Raw genomic sequence first — 19509 nt, forward strand, 5'->3', positions numbered from 1 at the left:
TAACAACAACTGAAAAATGGCGTTTCTTGGATTGGAAATATTCACAAATTTTTCCAAGTCGAAATTCCAGAAGAACAAACAGATGAGATAACTACAAGGAAGAAGATAAAGAAGAAATCGCCATCACCGATCTGTTTATCATCATTGAGAATCCTTTTGAAGAAACGGTTCAAGAACAGCCGATCTAGGGTTCTTCATCGGCGGTCCTTTTTCTCTTCGTTCCAGCTCCTCCAATCTAAACGTTATCAATCGATCCCAATTTCCTCCTTCAAAAAGAACCCCAGCTTTTCCATCTGTGATTCTCTGAACGATTCCACAATACATGTAGTACGGATTGTTTGGATTCTTCACAATCGCAATCATTCCCGGTAGCAACAGTGGAAGATCCGGCGGCTTTGGTTTCTCTGTATTTAAAATCGAGCCGATTTCGCCGGATTTTGAAGCGGAAGGTTTCCGAGGAGGAGGATTTTCCGATATGAATTTTTTTAATCCTTTCTCTCCGCCGGGAAATCCACCGGTTAAGCCCATTAATTCCTTCTCGAATCCATCTTCTGGAACACTATCAACGGGTAATTTCGTGGAGGTTTCTGGAATTTCATTTCCATCTGCGATGACGGGATTGTCGTCGACGTTTCTCTTGAGTTCCTCTTCCACACCTCGCTCGCCATTGCAGAGGCCTCTTCCGCCTAGAAGCTGGGCTAAATCGAAGGCGGCGGAGGGCCGGAAAGCGTGATGGGTTGATGATGCGTGACGGCCGGGCAGGGGGAATGGGCGGTGGAGAAGGAGGCGGCGGCGGTTTTGGGGGAGGAAGGAGGATTTGAGAAGCGGAGTTTGAGGAGATGGAAGGGAGATTGAGGAAGCCATGGATATGACTCTACTGATTACAGAGATGAGTGTGAGACTGTGAATGTAAATTATCCAACCCGAGAAATGGGTTTGGGTTTATCCATTTATTAAAAATAAATTTTAATTAAGTTGTCTAATCTTTATTCAAATTAATTCATTTTCATGAATATAAAAACCTATTAAAATATTTAATGAGCCTGTAATTTATAAAGTTAGAAATTTTTTAAATATTGGAAGTTTACTCTTCTCTTTAGTCGCTATTTCCATCGTTTTTCTTTTTTTCCTCCTTCTTTTAATTCGTTTAGGTAACAAAATCTAAAAAATAAATATAAACAAATCTAAACGATCTTATACCAAATTTGTTTTAGGTATAGTTAAATGTAAACGACCAAATCTAAAAGAAATATTAATTGTTGATGGGACATTTTTAGTATTTTTCATTGTGGACCCGTGAGCTTGGTATTTTCCGTTGTGAACGTGTGGGATTTTCTTCATTTTTTGAATTGTTCTATACCGTGTAAGTATTTTGTCGATTTATTATATTTTGTAATAGACCCCTTGATTCAATAATAATAATAATTTATAGTTATGGAAAAAACAAATAAATTATGTTAATAGTTTTCTAGTACAACAACGAGTATCAAAGAGAAACGATGAAGAGGAAGGCCGGTAGATTCTACCCAAAGAAGATGGTTTTCAAGCTAAATAGCCCATAAATTAAAACTTCGAGCTTTACAAGTGCAACAAAACCATCGAGATTAAAAACAGAATCAACGAAAACTTCAGTTAATTTAAATAGAACAAAAGTCACACATACCTAAAAATGTATTTCAAAGGGACATTTGTTAAAATATATAGCAACACTAACTAGTTTACAAGAGTCTTGAAGTGGTTCATACTATGTCATTAGTGTGTAAATTAAATTTCTCTACAATTATGTTGTAAACAAAAAATCTAAAAATATTCTAGATTTTATTAAGTTAAGGAACTCTCGATAGTTTTCCTTTAAGATAAGGATGAGGCTAAGAATATATAGAATAGTTAGAATTCTAGAGAAATCTTTTAGCTTGGGCTCGAATCAATCTATACCTATGAATAGAATGTAGGATCCTCATTTGTGAAAAAAAAAATCAACCAAAGCAAGTAAGCAAAGAGAGTAAAAGAGAAAGAGAGTTATGAGAAACTTTAAATTAAACTAAATGAGTGTTATCTCCAAAAGTGTATCATTTGAAAATTTTCTTTTCTTCTAAGCGAGTGTCTCTTTCTTATGTGCCAATTTATTCAACAACATTTTCAAATATAAAGTAATAAATCAAAATATTAATAAATATATAATAAATCTTCAAATTCTATCAATAATGGACATTATAGCAAGTTCCAGAGTCAATTAGTGTCTATCATCGATAGAATCTGAAATTTTGATATATTTTGTAAACATTTTCAGCACTTTTGCCATTAAGTTCATTATCTATTTCACTCTGTTTTAAATGAAAAATAGATGGGAGTTATGATTTTGAGTTTAACTTCAGTTTCTTTTAAACAATGTCTTTAACTTTTAACTAACTAGTTGAGTTATGATGCCAAAATAAGCATAATTATAGTTGACATGTAATTCATCCGTTTAGGTTTAGAGGTATAGATCCCTCATATCTCCATTTGTTTTGTACTACAAGGAATTACTTGAGCTCGATTCGATTCAAAGGTTAGTGAAAAATTCAATTTTTTACTGTAGTAAAACAAGTTTAATATGATTTTCAATAAAACTAAGATGGGAAAAAATATGCCTCTTCATCATTTGTGCGATCACTCAATTGCCAAGGTTTGAATAATTGATAGAGCAATGAAATCCCATTTACGTGCTTGTAACATTTAAGATTCTATCTCTATATACTCCATTACTCGATTGTGGGGATTGATATAAGGTTTTTTTGAAAATTTCAAAACATGTTTTAGAAGATCAAACTCACAACTCTATACATGTTCTCTATTTGTTTTCTGTATCAACCAAAAGGTTTGTGCGATATAATTATCCTCTCGAATAATCATCTACAATAAAACTATATATAGATCACGTTATGGGTTACACTCTTCATTTTTAGTGATCTACTTTTCTAGTCAATACATAATTTTAGCATATTTCTAAAAACTAGGAGTTTAAGGGTCTCATAGCTAAAAAACCAACTCTATACCTTATTACCTTTTTATATGTGTAAGATATCACTATTTTTTGGACTTTATAACCTTAATTATTATAACAGGTAACAAATTTAGAGATAATAATCAAATGTACGATAACATCTAAAAAGATTGCAAGTAAGCAAACATTGTTAGCGATTGTCCATTAATGACAGACCAATATATCGCAATATGACCTGCTAGTGATAAATTTTTATCATAGATAGACATTAACAAATTTTTTTTTTTTATATTTTTATTTTTTTTTAAAATATTGCTACATATGGTAATACCATTACATGCTTAATTGTTTTCCAAAAATTTGAATTTACAACTTTAATTTTTTACCCAAACTCCTTTTTCTGTATGAAAGTCTCAAATTAATTAGTTGATTTTAGCAATTTTAGAAAAAAAATTAAAATATCAAACCTTTCAAATGGACTTAAAAACACGCACGCTCTTTTTCACTACTTTGCACACTTTAAAATTATTTGTGAGGATTTTTTTTTTCTTTTATTTATCTTCACGAGAACCATATTACATATTATGATAAGATAGTTAATGTGTGGTTTATATTTCATTGGAATTTGATATGATATCTATCAACATAAGAAAGTTAGTGGATATGTTTTGTGCAAAAGGGTGAATGTGGGGCTAAAAGACATCGCTGCCCCCAATTTCTTTTTGGCCAATAAAATTTCCTATTTTCTTGTTTATATATATATATATATATATATATATATATATATATATATATATATATATATATAATCTAGCTATAAGGTATATATGGAGGTAAGAATAGAGTTATTACGATTCCTAGAATATAGATTATTTTATTTTAAATTAAAATAATACGTGTTTGAGATTAAACTAGTTTAGTTTGAGATTAGAGCAAATAGTAAATATTAGAATGTTTCGAAATAGTGTATAGTATAGTTAATTGAAAACTTTTAATAATATTTATCGTAGTAATAGGTGATTATCATAGTATTATATAGAGTGCGTTTGAATTATATATGGATTTTTTTCAATAATATATTTTCTTTTAAACATTTTATTAAAAATGAGTTTAAAATTTAAATACTCAAGGTTAGATCTTTTATAATTGTTTATATACGTAATTTTGTATAAAGATCTGTTTTCTCAAATTTTAATTTTGATTTCTTCTTTAAAATGAAATATTTTTCAATCTCATTTTTTTTTAAAGATGTATTTTGAAAAGTTATCAAACACCTAAATTTAAATAAAAAAACTTATTCTTTTTTTCTAATTTAAACACTTTAAAAGTTAATCTAAACATAGTCTTAATCATTATTCTAAATGGTTCCTTAATGATATTGCTCTAAATGCCTCGAAGTGATCAAATTAACTTATAGGGTTCATTCAAATTTGACAAGTTATATCAATTTTCACTTAAACATTAAACTTTATCAGATCAAACAATATTAATTTCAGTTAAAGCTAAGATTACTTTCACCGTGGTGAATGAATTTGATGGCAAGTATACTTTATATGACTATATATAATATAAAATTCAGAGGTCTAATCTTTTTTTTTTTTTTACATTTATAAATATAATAATAATAAATATCAATATTTTAAAATATAATATATTATAAAAACACAAATATCGATAAAAAGTAAATTTATTTGTAGTAAATTTAGGAATCATATGACTCAGAACTTCAAACTACTAATTACGTCAATTAAAATTCTAAAGTTATACGGATGAATTAATTTAAATAATATAACACAGTGGTATGATACTTTTTTAAAACATTATTTTTATTATTATGTATAAAAGAAAGTACATAAAACAAATAGATAACCATCAATTTAATTTCTTCCTTTACATTCATTTCTAAGTTACCCAAACTAAGTGCAATAAAAAAAAAAAAAAAGCAAAGCTAAAATAATAAAATAGTGAAGAATGTTAGGAAACAAATAAAGTGGGCATATAAAAGTTATAGAAAAAGCGATTCCCAACTTTGTATCTTTTGGTTCTTAAAACAACAAAGTGGAAATCTTCATATTCACTTTGAATTTTAAAAAGTTTCTTACTTTATGCTATTGTTTGTTCTAGAAAATAAAAGGTGTAGAATAAAGGAGGGAAAAACTTTGTTAGAAATAAATAATAAATAAATGAGGAAAAAATATATACGTATATATAAAATACTATTTTTGTGTATAAACGGGGAGAGAGAACTTTTGACCTAAAAGCACGTGGTAACATTTTTTTACCACTATATAAACATGCATTATTTTAAACGGTCAAAAGTAAAATGTCTTTAGCACATGGTTGAACATTTGTTACAATAGATGCAACCTGACAAAAATAGGCCGGTTTATACATTGTGATGATAGATATTTGTTCAAATATGACTTTAACAAGTTGGGTTGGATGCTTGGAAAAACCCATGCTTCGTATTTCTGTATACATGTGAGAATATAATATAATTATCATATTTTCTTATATTTTAAAATTTGAGATCATACTGTAATGTTAATTTTTCATTAACATGTTAATATTTGAATTGATATTTGCACGTTTTCGTGAATTTAAAATCAACAAGTAGATTTTCTTTGTATAGTAAAAAAAATTGTAAAACAAGTATAAATCATAGATACTTTGACTAATTTAGAAATTATAAATGGTTTGTTTACTAATTTAACTTTTTGTTTTGTTTTTACAATCTCCTCCAATAAATATATCGATATGAATTTTATCGATATTTTCATCGGTATTTTTTAAAGAAAAATTATAAAAAGAGGACAATATATTTATGAAAAATATTTTGGTGTTCTTATTTTTATGAAGAACAAATAATATGTAATTTAAAGACCCAAACGGCAGTCAGAGTCAGAGACGGTGGTGGAAACGTATCGCATTGGGATTCGCATTTTTTCGAAACCGTTTTTTCTATTACCTTTTTAACCTAACCATAAAAAATCAACAACCAATCTCTCTTTTCCATATAACCCCCCTTTTTCTCTCTCTCCCTTCACTTCAGCTCTCTCGACTCAACTCAACGCAACAACCAACTCTTCTTCTCTTCCCCTACCAAATTTCCCTCCACTGTTCTTCGATATGAGTTCCAAGATCTGCAGATCTATTTCCGGAGCCGCCAGGTCCATCCTCACTGCTTCCCGCTCCTCTCGCGCTTATTCCACTGGTAATTTTACGTTATTTTTTGCTGCATTTTTTTTTTGAAATTTTTGGAGTTCGATTCCGCTAGACGCGGTGTTTTTGTGATCGTCAGGAAAGTACTTGGTCTGAAATGGAATGGATCTTTGTTTTATTAGGTGTTATTTGCTTTTTATTTCAATCTCTCTTTTTTTTTTTTTGTGTGTGTGTTAGATTGATGCATAGGCAATGACTGTGAATGACTGAACTCCGGAGAATTGGAATGAGAAATTGTAGTTGCGTGTTCCAATGTCCTTTTGGTTTATGTTTAAAATGTTTGAGCTTGATTGATCTGACGCCAGATCTATTTGTTTGTTTAAGCAAGTATTTGAGATGAAATGGCCGAATCTCTGTTTAATGACTGTTTTATCGGTTTCTCTGAGTTAATTTCGCTTTTCTGATAAGCTTGACTTGTTTGGCGTTTTAATGTCGGTTTTCGTTTATGTCTCTGTGCAATAGACAGTTATTGTGAACAAATAGTTTCGAGAGAGTTGTAGCCTCGTATTCAATATCATTTTGGTTTATGTCTATACTGTTTGATCTAGGTTGCTCTGACGCCGGATGTATTTGTTTATTTAAGCAAGTATTCGAGAAGAAATGGCGGAATCTCTGTTTAGGAATGTTTTATCTGTTTTCCTTCACTAATGTTTGTTTTTGCTGAGAAGCTCAATTATCTTTACATTCCAGTGTCGGTTTTCGTTTATGTCTCTGTGCGATAGACAGTTATTGTGAACGAATAGCTGTGCGAGAATTGCAGTTTCGTATTTCAATGTTGATTTTGTTTAACTGAATGTGATTTCTACACCTTATGAAGTGAATACTTCCTTTACCGGTTTTTCCAATGGCAGGAGGCAGAGCCGCGGCTTCCGCAGCAACAGTATCGCTAAGAGAAAGGTTGCCTTCTCTTGCTTCAATCTATAAGAATGCTGGTTCTGGATACGCATCTAGAGAATGGATTTCAGGACTGCTTGCGCTTCCTGCTGGAGGTTTGGTCGACATTACAAAACTCTATTAAAACAAACGTTATTGATTCTGGCTAAAATGCTATAAATTTCTTCCATTCGCTGGGTGTAGGATTTGATTTAATGGATCCAGCAGGATGGAGCCAAAATAAGATGGGATAGGCCTCCATCTTAGATTATGAAAATTTACGATGGTCGTGGCCTCTGGCATTTTCACTTTCATTTTTTCTTATTTCTAGAACTTTAGAATCTAAACTTTATATAGTTTTCTTACTATGGCCGGCCTTGTTGCAAAATTATTAGTTTAGACAAATTATTATCCATATCTAATACTCTTTTACCATAAGAATTAGAATTAGCATGAGTTCTCTACAGTTAGGAGAGTTAAAATCGAACGTCTTAAAAACTTCATCAGAATAAAAATGACTAAATGTTGGTATATATCTTGATAGAGCGATGTGAATAGGGAGGGTGATCCACTTTCTCCCATTATTTCTGTCCAGTGTCCACCATCCTAACTGACACATAAATCTTTTTTCTTTGAACGTAGTTTACATGCTTCAGGAGCAGGAAGCACATGCCGCAGAGGTAATACAACAAACTTGGATTCCTTGTTCTCGTTTTCCTTGCCCTTAATGTGTAGTTAGTGATTCCCATTAATTATTCTAACTTACTTTCTCATAACTTCTCTCAGTTTGAGCGCACGTTTATAGCCATCAAGCCAGATGGTGTACAGAGAGGGCTGGTAAGACTAAACATACCCATGCGATGTTTTTCTTTATGCCAATTCTCATTTGACATTTAGCAGCTCTGTTTTATTATCTTGCATCTTGGTATTTGTTTTCAAGATTGTGAACTCTTGATTTTTTCAATTTTCAATCTTCAACATGAATGATACTTCTTTAGATTCGCTAATTTTGAATCCAATCATATGTTTTGTTTTTGGGTCGACTGGCCATTTAGATTTCACGGGCTGGATATTATAATGCATAGTTCATGTGTCTTGTGAAAGATGAGGTTCTTGACTTTTTTTACGTGAGGTTCTCTATATGATCCACAAATTCTGTTGTTCCTCGATGATCTATCTCACATAAAAATAAAAGATAAAAAGAAAAAGAAGGAAAAAGCAAAGATGTGTGGACTAATCTATACTGATTGTTATTTTTTCTTGATTGGGAAGGGTGTCCAAATATTTATCTGATCCAAATCTCATTATGTGCAACAGATATCAGAAATCATATCCCGTTTCGAGAGGAAAGGGTTTAAACTCGTAGGCATTAAAGTTGTTGTCCCATCAAAGGAATTTGCTCAGAAGCATTATCACGATCTGAAGGAAAGACCCTTCTTTAATGGCCTCTGCGAATTTCTTAGCTCTGGCCCCGTCATTGCAATGGTTAGTCAGAACCAAAAATTATTGTATGTTGGTTGCAACTCTTTTGAGTTTGGTTAGATTATAACTTTTTATAATTCGACAGGTTTGGGAAGGCGAGGGAGTGATCAGATATGGACGAAAACTTATTGGAGCAACAGATCCACAGAAATCTGAGCCCGGTACCATTCGAGGAGATCTAGCTGTTGTAGTTGGCAGGTAATGTTTATTACTTCAATTAATACATAGCCTTTTTGTTACGATTGTTGGACCAATTATTCTTAAGGAATAGAGAAACACAACACAGCATGAGAATCACTCTCTAGATTCTAACACTCAGGCTCGGCCAACTTCCCCAATTACTTTTAGTTAGTATAGTTAGTTAACTCATTTATTCCTTACGAATATCTCACCCCAAAACCTAGATATTAATAGACGTGATTTTACTTTAAAACATTGTTTTCCCCGAATTCTCATTTTCAAAATTCAAGCATTAAAAATATATAGAATTTTGGGGTTTGATGCGACTATGAATGTGTGTGAGAGTTAGAAAATGTATATGATAGTATTTACAACTATATTAGAAGATTAAGATTGTTTTTTTTTTTTTGGCGTATTTTATTTCTAAAGACATCTTAAAAGTATTTATATTATCAATTTTTAGACCGACAATTATCATGTTAATTTGATTTAGATTAAAATTCTACTTTAGTCCCGGTTCATTTAAGATGTTTATACTTCCAAAATGTTTATTTTGATCAAATTAATAATTTTGATTAAGTTTGACTGTGACCATTTTTGTCGTTCTATTTCACTCTCATTTTGAAGGATTAAAATGATCCTCAAAAGATTCTAACACCAAAATAAATCAAAGTATACGAACTAGAAATAGTTTTTAAACCTTTGATTTAAATACGGAGGAACATCATCAATAGATAACATCGATTTGCAAGAGGATGTTAAAAGATCATACATTTTTAATCATACAGTTTTACTAAACATCTATTTATAATTTAACAATCAATCTCGTGCTTTGATCTAAATAACACAGGAACATCATCCATGGAAGCGATGGGCCAGAGACTGCAAAAGACGAGATCAACTTGTGGTTCAAGCCAGAGGAATTGGTTAGCTACACAAGCAATGCAGAGAAATGGATCTACGGAGAAAACTGATGAGTTTTCCTATCCCTTTTTTTCTTTTTTTTCTTTTTTCTTTCTTCTTGTCATTCTTCCTTTGGGTTTGGGTTTGGGTTTTAATTTACTCGAGCTTTGGCAACAGTACCCGTGAAGAGAAGAGAAGAGCGTCGGGTATTTTCATAATTGTGCCGATAAAATAATGCGCTGAGCCCAAGCTATATGAATGGCTCATTGATATATGCTTACCAAAGCATAACAATTTTCCTAGAGAGTTTTACCACAATAAACAAACAGTCATTGAATAGTATAATATTACTTAGTTGCTGATATATATTATCCCAGAATTTTGATTTTTCATTATATGACCGACAACTTTCCCTTTCCTTTCCATTCCCTTTTTTTGTTCAATTTTTGTTTTATATTTAAATTTTGATGTCTTTTCCACTTTTTCTTTTATTTTAGTCTCTCTAGTCTCCATAAAGGTGGAAGGCAAATCGACCAAACTACTCAAACTGACCAAAACTGCTATTAATTAAATGGTTGGGTTTGGGAATTGACAATGTTTGAATTGTAATATATGAAAGCTCACATAGTTTGCATTGTTTCTTTTTATTGTTGTTTGATTAAGTAATTTTATTTTGGAGTCTTTTAAAAAATATAAAAAAAAAAAACGATAAAATATTTACAACAATTCCAAAAACGGAAAAAGTCCAGAGGCCTACCGTGTAAAATACCAAAAATGCTTCATCCACCACGCTGTCAATAACGCGCACGTAAACTATTTGCGATCATTTAGATTTGGTTATTGTTTGATTTATACGTGATCGTTTAGATATAGTTCAATATATACGCAATCGTTTAGATATAGTTCAATATATATGCGATCGTTTAGATATGACTATAATTTATATGCGATCGGTTAGATATGATTACAATTTATCTTTTCAATTCACCGTCTAAATAATTTTTATTCTTTATACACAATCTTTTATTTTTTTTACAAGATCTTTTACATTTGGCTATTTTTTTTCAAGATTCTGGTACACAGTTTTGTACGTATGTAAATGCGCAATTAGAAAGATGATGGAAATAAATTGAAGCAAAAAAACGAAGAGGAAAAGAAGAAAAACGATAAAAATATTAAACAACATAAATAAAGAATTGAAAAATAAGAAAAATGATGGAAAGAAATCATAAAAAAGAAAAAGAGGAAAGAAGAAATACGAAATAACAAAATGGAGACGAATCGCGATGAAGAAAAGAAAGATAGAAGGGCAAACCTGACATATAAAAAATGACTAACCTTAAGGTGTGTTGGGGTGGGATTTTAGGGGAAAAAGGATTAGGAAATTGGTTTGGCCAAGGAATATGATAAATAATCCTATCCCTAAATAACTCTACATTACCCTATCCAAATAACTCAATCTAAATTCTGTTATTATTTTTTAAATTACTACAATCATAATCCTTCCCCCAAACACAATTATTATAATACTACTATCATAATCTCTCTCCCAAACACATACTATTATGACACTACCTTTTATATTTTTTTCCCCAAACACATATTGTCATAACATTAGGATAATCCTAGGATTATAATTATTATAATCTTTTTACTCCATAACTCTTTCCCTGCCCCAAACGCACCCTAAGGGCATTGTTACACGGGCCGTAAATAGTTTACAGTTTTGTTACATTTGTGTAAGTTTCCCTATATTATATAAGTGTTTGAAATATTTTGAATATGTTAACTGTTGTTTTTGAACATATGGTTTAGAGGAATGTGCTATGTAGATTCTCTAAGTCTATGAAAGGTTTTGCCTATTTTTTACATTTTGTATTATTTTCTTTAATCAAGTTCTCTCACTATTCGTAAATGCTAATTCATATTAATGAATCATGTAAAGTAAAAAACTTTCCTTTGAAGGGCTTGTCTCAATATACTTCTAAACGGTGAAGTTCTTGCAAGTTATCGTATTTTATTCATTCATACATGTCATCCTCTAAGGATTGACACCAATTATTTTGATACTACAAAACCTTTGATATTTTAATTAGAACTAGTTTTTTCAAGAATTATCTACATGATTTGTATTGCCATCATTATGGTACCTTTCAACAGTTCTTTTTCTTTTTTGTTAAGCATCGTCGTAATTTTGTGACTTACAAGCTTGTTTGTTATTTCCCTTACCCATAGTTGGATTCATTGTTAATTGGTTGTTTCAATATTGAAAAGAAATAAAATAAAAAATAAAGGGAAGAAATATGAAAGAGAATCAAATCGCTTACGAGTCATGAGTAGGAGTTAATTTTAACACAACTCAATTGATAAATTACCTATCACCACAATAAAAATTTATAGGTCGATCAAATAATAAATCCCAAGAGCACATGGAGACACACATAGAGACATATTTTTAAGAACCTAATCCTCTATAACTTTATAGAAAATTCTATTAAAAGTTGAACAAATACATACATAGACTTACCAATTATTCTATGACATGAAAGAATATATTAAGGTGAAAGTGAAACTTACGATGAATTTGTAATAAGATTCTTACAAACATGTTTTATTTTGCTCGAGTTTAGAAACTTCATTCGATATTTTTAAACAACAAGTGAACAATATAAGAAATTTTTTTAAGGTGATCAATGATCAAACAAAACTTAAAAAATAGTACGACTACTAAAATTTAGTGATTAAATTACAAAAGAATTCCAATGGCTTAAAACGAGTGAAATCATACTTATAATCCCATAACTTTTAAATGTGTTAAATTTTCAAATATAACATATTTTGATATCCATTAATATCCGTTAACTCTCAATAGAATAATGAGGTGACTTATATATATATATATATATATATATATATATATATATATATATATATTAAGATGTCAAACTAGATATTCACTAATATCGATGTAACAAACCTATAGTTTTAATTTTAAGGTAAATGCTAGATGATAATTTTTTAGTCATTCTAATGTTTGATGCAATTCATTCACATATAAATTTTTTAATGGCTCGAGTTTGGGATACTATCCATTTTTGTGATCTTTTCTCTCCCTCCCAATTGTCTATTCTTCCCTTTTTGGGTTTTATGATTTGGGAATATTTGTTTACAATTTTGGGAGTTTATTTTAAACACTACCTTGTCATGGATAATAATCACATTAGTTTTTTTTTTTTTGTGGTCCCTCTTGTTTGCTTTGAGTGATTTCAATTTGAATTAAATAAATGGCTAATTATAATAGGTAGCAATTTTTAGAATAATTATTAAGTATTTAGCAATATTTTTAAAAAATTGCAAATTTAGTAAAGTGTATCGGTAATAGATTTCTATCATTGATAAACTCTTAGGGTGTGTTTGGGTGGAGTTTTAGGGGGAAAATAATTAGGAAATTGGGCCAAACCTTGTTTGGCCCAATGAATATGATAAATAATCATAATCCCCAAATAACTCTATCTTATCCTATCTTTACTTTCTTACAACCCTACATTACCCTACCCAAATAACCCAATCTAAATTCTATTATTATTTTTTAAATTACTACAATCATAATACTTCCCCCAAACACATATTATTAAAACACTACTGTCATAATTCCTCCCCAAACACATACTATTATAATACTACCTTTTATATTCTTTTCTCCAAACACATATTATCATAACACTAGGATTATCATAATCCTTTTCCCCATAACTCTCTCTCCCCCAAACACATCTTTATGGTTTATCAGTGATAGACCAACATTTGCTATATGGTCTATCAGTAATATACTCTTGTCATTGATAGATTTTGACAGATTTTGCTATATTTACAATTTCTTTTAAATGTTGCTATATATTTTATTATTTTGAATATAATTGATATATTTACAACTACCCCTAAATAAATAAAGGGTGAGAGTAGATTTAAGTTTGAAGGGAAAGAGCACATGTACCTATGATAGAAGATAAAAAAATGTCCCAAATAACAATCCAATTAATTGTAGCAAGATCTTTTAAAATCATCAAAATCTAAATGAGTATCACAACCATTCTTTTTCAAAATCTTTTATATTTGACAGAACCAAATAAGATTAAACAAGAAAAGAGAGGGAAAGAATATCAAAAAAAAAAGTGCACTAAAAGAATAAAAAAAGTCATTGTTGATGTAGTAGGCTAACCTGGTCTTTCCCCAATATTTGCAGAAGAACCTGAAATCAGGACTAGGTAGTTAGTCATCACCAACCGGACCGAGGAATGAAGGGAGAGGTCTCTTGAGCTTGCTATAAGTCGTCTTTCATAACACTATAATAAGACTTCAGCCTTTCGTTCTTCGCCCAAAGCCGTAACTTCGTTCTTAAGCTTCGCTAGAAAGAGATGGAAAGAAAGAACAAACAACTTCATGAGCTTTTGTTACCCGGGCCGGTCGTTAATATTTTGTTGTTTTGTTATATTTACGAAAGAAGAATTATCAAAAATAGCAAATTTGACAATGATAAATACTGATATTCTATTAGTGACATTGATAGACATTAGTGACATTGATAGACAATGATATGAGTTTATCAGTTTCTATCATTGATAAATTCCAAAATTTTGGTATATATTGTGATGTAGCCTAAATAGCATCAAGGAGAAATTCTCGGAGAACCAAGAATATAGATCTTTTATTAGAATGATTAATGTGTTTCATACAAGAGGAGAAAGACTCCTATTTATAGAGCCCTATTACAATTTGAAGGTAAAAAAGGAATTAACCTAGAATATTCCTAATTATCCAATTAACCCTTAGTCTTCTTACATCATATTTGTAAATATTTTAGTTTATTTTTCTATATTATGAAAATTAACCTTAGTTAGTTTGAGAGCCTTAATTATATTTACAGGATGTTATAAAATATTTATAGGATAAATTTCTTGATTACTAAATTTAAAGTCTAAATCACTCAAAACAAATTTTAACTACACGGAACAACAAAGTTTATTAGGGATTAGAACATAAAACAAAGTCCAACAACAAAAATAAGATTTTAAGCTTAAAATAAAATATTGAAAATTCAATTTTATTCCTAGCAAAATTTCAAATTTATTGTTTTTACCAATCTAGAAAGAAATAGGACTGGACTAAAACGCCCCCAATTCCACAATGTGTGTGTCACAATGCAAGTGGTTGAATTGAAAATGCATAGCTGTCATCTTTACCCCCACAACAAAATCAGGCTGCCCATTGAGATAAGCTAATATCTTTCGGTTCTTCCAGCTAACGCGGACCCCAAATCCCTATCAAACTTCCTTAAATATTATTTCTACCTGAAGTTTCCACTTGAACGACGTCGTTACCTTCTCCTATATATGACCCCTCCCTTGCCCTATTTTTCTACCCAAGTCTTCCCTTCCTTCGGCGGCAAGGAATTTGGCTCTCCCGCGCGGCTCATAGAACTTCTAATCTTTTTCGTTTAGGATCTCCCTAATTTCTTTGCCCTAATTCTTCCCGTTGTTTCTTCGATCAGTTTTCCAGCCGGCGAATTATCTCCTCTTCAAGAGGTGTGTTCTTTCTTCTCTGTTTAGGTCATACGATGTTTACTTTACGATGGAAACCCTAGGTGTTTTGTCTCCGATTTCGTCGTTCTTTTGAATTGATGTTGTTTCTTAGCTTGTTGGAGGTGGAGTAGATGTTTTCCCCCTTAGTTATAGTTTTTTATTTGTTATATAAAGAGGTTGAGTGCGAGCCGAAGATTTCTTGGTCCTGTTAGGGTTTTATTGTTGAAGGTACATGTGTTCGGATGCCTTTGCTTTTTCCCTAATTTGGTGCGAACTATATCGTAGTTTCCTTTCTATCGGTCTTTCTTTGATTCATAATGACACCATGACAGTCTGTTGTATCTATTGACAACTTTTATCCCTGCTACTTATATATGGACATATATGGGTTCTTTTGAGTTTTCTTTGGCTATCTGCCTAATGTATGCAGTAGAGTTCTATTTCTTGATTCTTTGAACGAAACCTAGCGAGGAATTTCTTGATTTTGTGCGCTTTGAATAATTTCTAAGCTATTTTGCTTGTCTATTGTTTCGAATCTCGAGCGCTTGGCATGTCTACTTGCGTATTTCTTTTAGATGTTACTTGACAAGTTAAACACCAACTCTGTTTTTCTAGATGGCCGCTAAACCACTTACAACTGAGGCAATTGCCATAACTGAGAAGAAGATGGACATGGCTTTAGGTTGGGCTTCTGAATTTCTTGCATCAGTACCTCTGAGTTCTTGTGCCTCTTGTGAATTAACTGATTATTCCGTTTCTACGTTTTTTTTTTTGGAATTAGACGACATCATTAAAATGTCAAAAAATACGGGAAATAAAGGCAGGAAACAGAGAAGGTTACCGGTAAGAACCTGTTTTTTTTTTTTTGCGTGCCTGAGTAATTTACATTTGAAATTGGATGTTTTCTTTTTTATTCTAATTATTTAGTGGTTCATCTTTTCATATGCAGAACAAAATGCAGAAGTTTCCAAATAATGCTACTCAAGATAGACCTAGGAAGTTGCAGCGATTCATGGACTCTAGATCTTCTCTGAGACAGGTTTGTGCAATTTTTTAACGTAATTATCTTTCACTTTGCTTGTTTTGCATCATTAGTTCTGATCATTCAATCTTTTAGGGGGCTTTGGCCAACAGAAGGTCAAACTTTCAAGGGAATCAGTTTGCTTTGGCAACTGAGGTTGCAAGAAAGGCTGCAGTTGCTCCTATTCGTCCTAGAGCTTTTACTCGTAGGGCACCCAATTGGAATAAAACAAGGTATTGACTATATTTTTTAACCAACAGGAATCTCTTATTGTGAAATATGATATATAAAAGAAGAAATTATGTCAGAGAAACAATTGAATCGTTTCTGGTTGGTTTAATTTGCTATTTGATGCTGTGACAGGTAAACCACGTATATACACAATTGATGACTTCTACAATGTCCGAGTTTTACTATATGAAGTTAGCAACATAATATGTTGATTGGAAAAACTGGATGATATGTTTTTGCTTCAACCAGTAATATTGGAGTGGGACTATTTCCAATAATTTCATATCTTCCGTGCTGCTTGGGATTTGTTTCTGCCTTATCTTCTTAAGTTGGTTTTGGAATTCATCAAGTTATCTTTTGGTTTTTTTGACGAGTAAGTGATTGTTGGGAGGGAATCTGCTGAAGGTGGGACAGAGATAATTTGGAAATTGTGAATGAATTTGATTGCTTCGGTCATCTGGAAAATTGTGGTCGTAAAAAGGGCTTTTGTGTGCATTAGATGTGTGTGTACTTTTGAGTTTTTGCTCCCTGTTAAATGTGTCTACTGTCTTGGATTTCTGAAGGATTCATAGGCAAGCCATATCTTTAGAGCAGCTTTGACCAGACACCCTTTTGTTGCAAGGAAGTGGAAGCTGCATTTCAAGATGTGATGTTAGTTATACACCAGATGGTTTAAGATTGTGGTGTCTCCCTTTATTGAGTAATGCGCAATAGTCTTCTTGTTTGTCATGCTCAAACTCAGCTGTTAACTTCCATTCCTTGTAGATGACAATTGACATTATCTTCATTGGCTTGGATTTGAGCCTGGGGTGATGTGAGGTTTTGGTCATTTTTGCACATATTTTAGTGATCAGCTTGCTAGTTTCCTTTATTCCACTTGGGGTTCCCTTTTCATTTGCACTTGGTGTTCCCTTCCAACAACCATGTTGTGACCAGTATTCAAGCACTTCTACTTGTTGACTAGCCGTAGGTCTTCAAGTGAGGAAACCCTTGGCTACTGAGTTTTCCAATTGTGAAATATTGTTCTTTAAACTCCTGTAGTCAGCCTGGCTCGTGGAAGATGATACTTCATTTTCTATAGTAATCCTTGGGGTGGAATATAAATAAATCTTGCTTGTTGCAAGTAATACAGGAACTCAGTTTTTGGTAATTTGTTGTTGCATAATCGTATGATAACAAAAGTGCTGAAGAAATTATGAATGGATAGTTAAAGTACGTCGAACATTGACTTTATGGCTGCTTCTGTGAGGCATCATCTGTAGAATCTTGGGTCTAGTCACCGTGGAATACACTAGTACCGCAGAAGTTTTTCTGGTTGAAGCCTTCTTTTTCTGGTTCAAGTTCATTGATTTGAGGTTTTCTGTTCATTGTGGTTGAATCTTCCTGGAGTAGATTTTCGTTAATTGATAAATACTAGTTTGGAGCTTTTCATTGTCCATTAAAAAGCAAGCAAAGCATGTGGGGTGATTGATTTTGAGGTTTGGATCATACTATATAACTGGAAAGTGCTTTTCTGGATCCCTATCAAGCGTAACACATTTTGAGCTGATTCACATTTTTTGATGACTGCATTCACCTGATCTGGTTTGTGTTTTATTATGTTAATGGGTTACCGATTGAATTTGATCGATTATGGAGGTAAGATTCTCCGATCTATCTACATTTAGCCACTGGAGGACATGTTGAAGAAGATCACTAATCTCTGAAATTCTAGTTTGGAAACTACATATTTTACCTTGTGTCTTTCTTTTCTTCATCAATCATTTCAACAATTTTTGGTACAGGGTTGATGCTCCTCCACCGGTTCCGAAGAAGTCTTTCACCAATGGAAATTTTGTTCCCAAGGTACTTCGTTTGTTTCTTACTGAGGTGGTCAGAAGTGTAGAGGTTCTTTAGTGGATAATTGCAATTGTTTTATCTCGTTTGTTTATTCATTCCTTCCACCCACCTTCCTTCTGCAGGTATCCGCACCGGCCCAGCAGCAAACAAATGCCACGCCAAGACAGAGGCCACAGACTCTAGACTCACTGTTTGCCAACATGAAGGAACAGAGGCTGAGAGTGTTATCACAGAGACAAAATGGGGGCGGCGGCGGCGCACAACAACAACGGAATGGTGGTCGACAGCAAAGACCTCCTTGGGGGAAGAGGCCGTTTTGGTAACTGAAGAATACACAACTCAAAACTGGTGCTATGAATAGCATATTTGTCCATGGCACCCGATAGCTGCTGATAGGGATCAAGAGGAATGTGATTGTTTCTTGTCTTTTTTTTTTTAAAAAATTCAAACTCGCTGGCTTGCTACTTTTAGCTTTTTCTAGCTTCGCTTTGAACCGAATACTATAGGAATTTGATGCAATTTATGTAAAGTGTTCTCTCTTTTCCTTTTTAACTTCTTTGGGTTCTTGTGGCCTATTCCCTCTGCTTGTTGGTTCTGTTAAAACCAATCTCATTTACACTTCCGCTCCCTTCATCTTCTTTCAAAAATTACGCTGTATTGTTGCGAGGATGGTTATTATTTTAATTAGTGTTTTAAGTGTAGACAAGACAAGATGGTGAAAGACCAAAACAGTCTTGAATGTCAACTTGACTACATTTAATTATTCTAATAATCTTTATTTTTGAGTTTCAAATGTTATATTTTACTTGAGGTGCACATTTCGTTCATCTTAATTACATTCTTCGTGTTGAAGTTTCATCGATAGACTTGAAGAATTTAATTAGATTTTACTATCTTTTATCGTATTAATGAAAATAAAAGAAGTTTCACATCATAATCAACTTAAAATGATTAACAAAAAGTCAATAGATACTATAAACTCATATCAATCCAGACAGTCAATTTCAATGTAAACAAGTATTGTAGGGTAATAACATGAAAAAAAAAAATTCTTTTTAAGTTATCCTCTTTTAAATCATGTAACCAAAAAGAGTGAAAATAAGAAAGAGAATAGGTGGAATAACCATTTCAAATGGTTAGCAAGGACACAGAGATAGAGTGATTCTTTGTTGAAAGATATTTCCGGATAGACTGTG

The 19509-nt window shown here is 32.0% G+C and overlaps 3 protein-coding genes across 3 annotated transcripts; 2 read left to right on the forward strand and 1 right to left on the reverse strand.

Annotated features, from left to right (window-relative positions):
• LOC103493099 (NAD(P)H-quinone oxidoreductase subunit S, chloroplastic) lies at positions 1–953 on the reverse strand. Its single transcript, XM_008453730.3, has one exon. The coding sequence runs from the start codon at positions 862–864 to the stop codon at positions 142–144; it is 723 nt and encodes a 240-aa protein (XP_008451952.1). The 5' UTR covers positions 865–953; the 3' UTR covers positions 1–141.
• A 4938-nt stretch (positions 954–5891) lies between these two features.
• Positions 5892–10035, forward strand: LOC103493101 (nucleoside diphosphate kinase 3-like). Its single transcript, XM_008453731.3, has 7 exons — positions 5892–6197; positions 7057–7194; positions 7721–7758; positions 7865–7915; positions 8396–8563; positions 8646–8758; positions 9591–10035. Exons 1-7 carry the CDS (start codon positions 6113–6115, stop codon positions 9712–9714), a joined length of 717 nt encoding a protein of 238 aa, XP_008451953.1. The 5' UTR covers positions 5892–6112; the 3' UTR covers positions 9715–10035.
• Positions 10036–15028: 4993 nt separating this feature from the next.
• Positions 15029–18865, forward strand: LOC103493102 (uncharacterized). Its single transcript, XM_008453732.2, has 7 exons — positions 15029–15225; positions 15838–15904; positions 16004–16065; positions 16172–16261; positions 16340–16476; positions 18259–18319; positions 18436–18865. The coding sequence occupies exons 2-7, from the start codon at positions 15838–15840 to the stop codon at positions 18634–18636; spliced, it is 618 nt and encodes a 205-aa protein (XP_008451954.1). The 5' UTR covers positions 15029–15225; the 3' UTR covers positions 18637–18865.
• Positions 18866–19509: the final 644 nt, after the last annotated feature.

The sequence above is a fragment of the Cucumis melo genome, chromosome 7 (genome assembly GCF_025177605.1).
Source record: "Cucumis melo cultivar AY chromosome 7, USDA_Cmelo_AY_1.0, whole genome shotgun sequence".
Lineage (NCBI taxonomy): Eukaryota > Viridiplantae > Streptophyta > Magnoliopsida > Cucurbitales > Cucurbitaceae > Cucumis > Cucumis melo.

Coding starts and splice junctions, on each gene's coding strand:
- LOC103493101 (XM_008453731.3), top strand. CDS start 6,113: ATGAGTTCCAAGATCTGCAGATCTATTTCCGGAGCCGCCAGGTCCATC. Junction 6,198..7,056: donor CTCTCGCGCTTATTCCACTG/GTAATTTTACGT, acceptor TTCCAATGGCAG/GAGGCAGAGCCGCGGCTTCC. Junction 7,195..7,720: donor GCTTGCGCTTCCTGCTGGAG/GTTTGGTCGACA, acceptor CTTTGAACGTAG/TTTACATGCTTCAGGAGCAG.
- LOC103493099 (XM_008453730.3), bottom strand. CDS start 864: ATGGCTTCCTCAATCTCCCTTCCATCTCCTCAAACTCCGCTTCTCAAA.
- LOC103493102 (XM_008453732.2), top strand. CDS start 15,838: ATGGCCGCTAAACCACTTACAACTGAGGCAATTGCCATAACTGAGAAG. Junction 16,262..16,339: donor CTAGATCTTCTCTGAGACAG/GTTTGTGCAATT, acceptor TCAATCTTTTAG/GGGGCTTTGGCCAACAGAAG. Junction 18,320..18,435: donor ATGGAAATTTTGTTCCCAAG/GTACTTCGTTTG, acceptor TTCCTTCTGCAG/GTATCCGCACCGGCCCAGCA.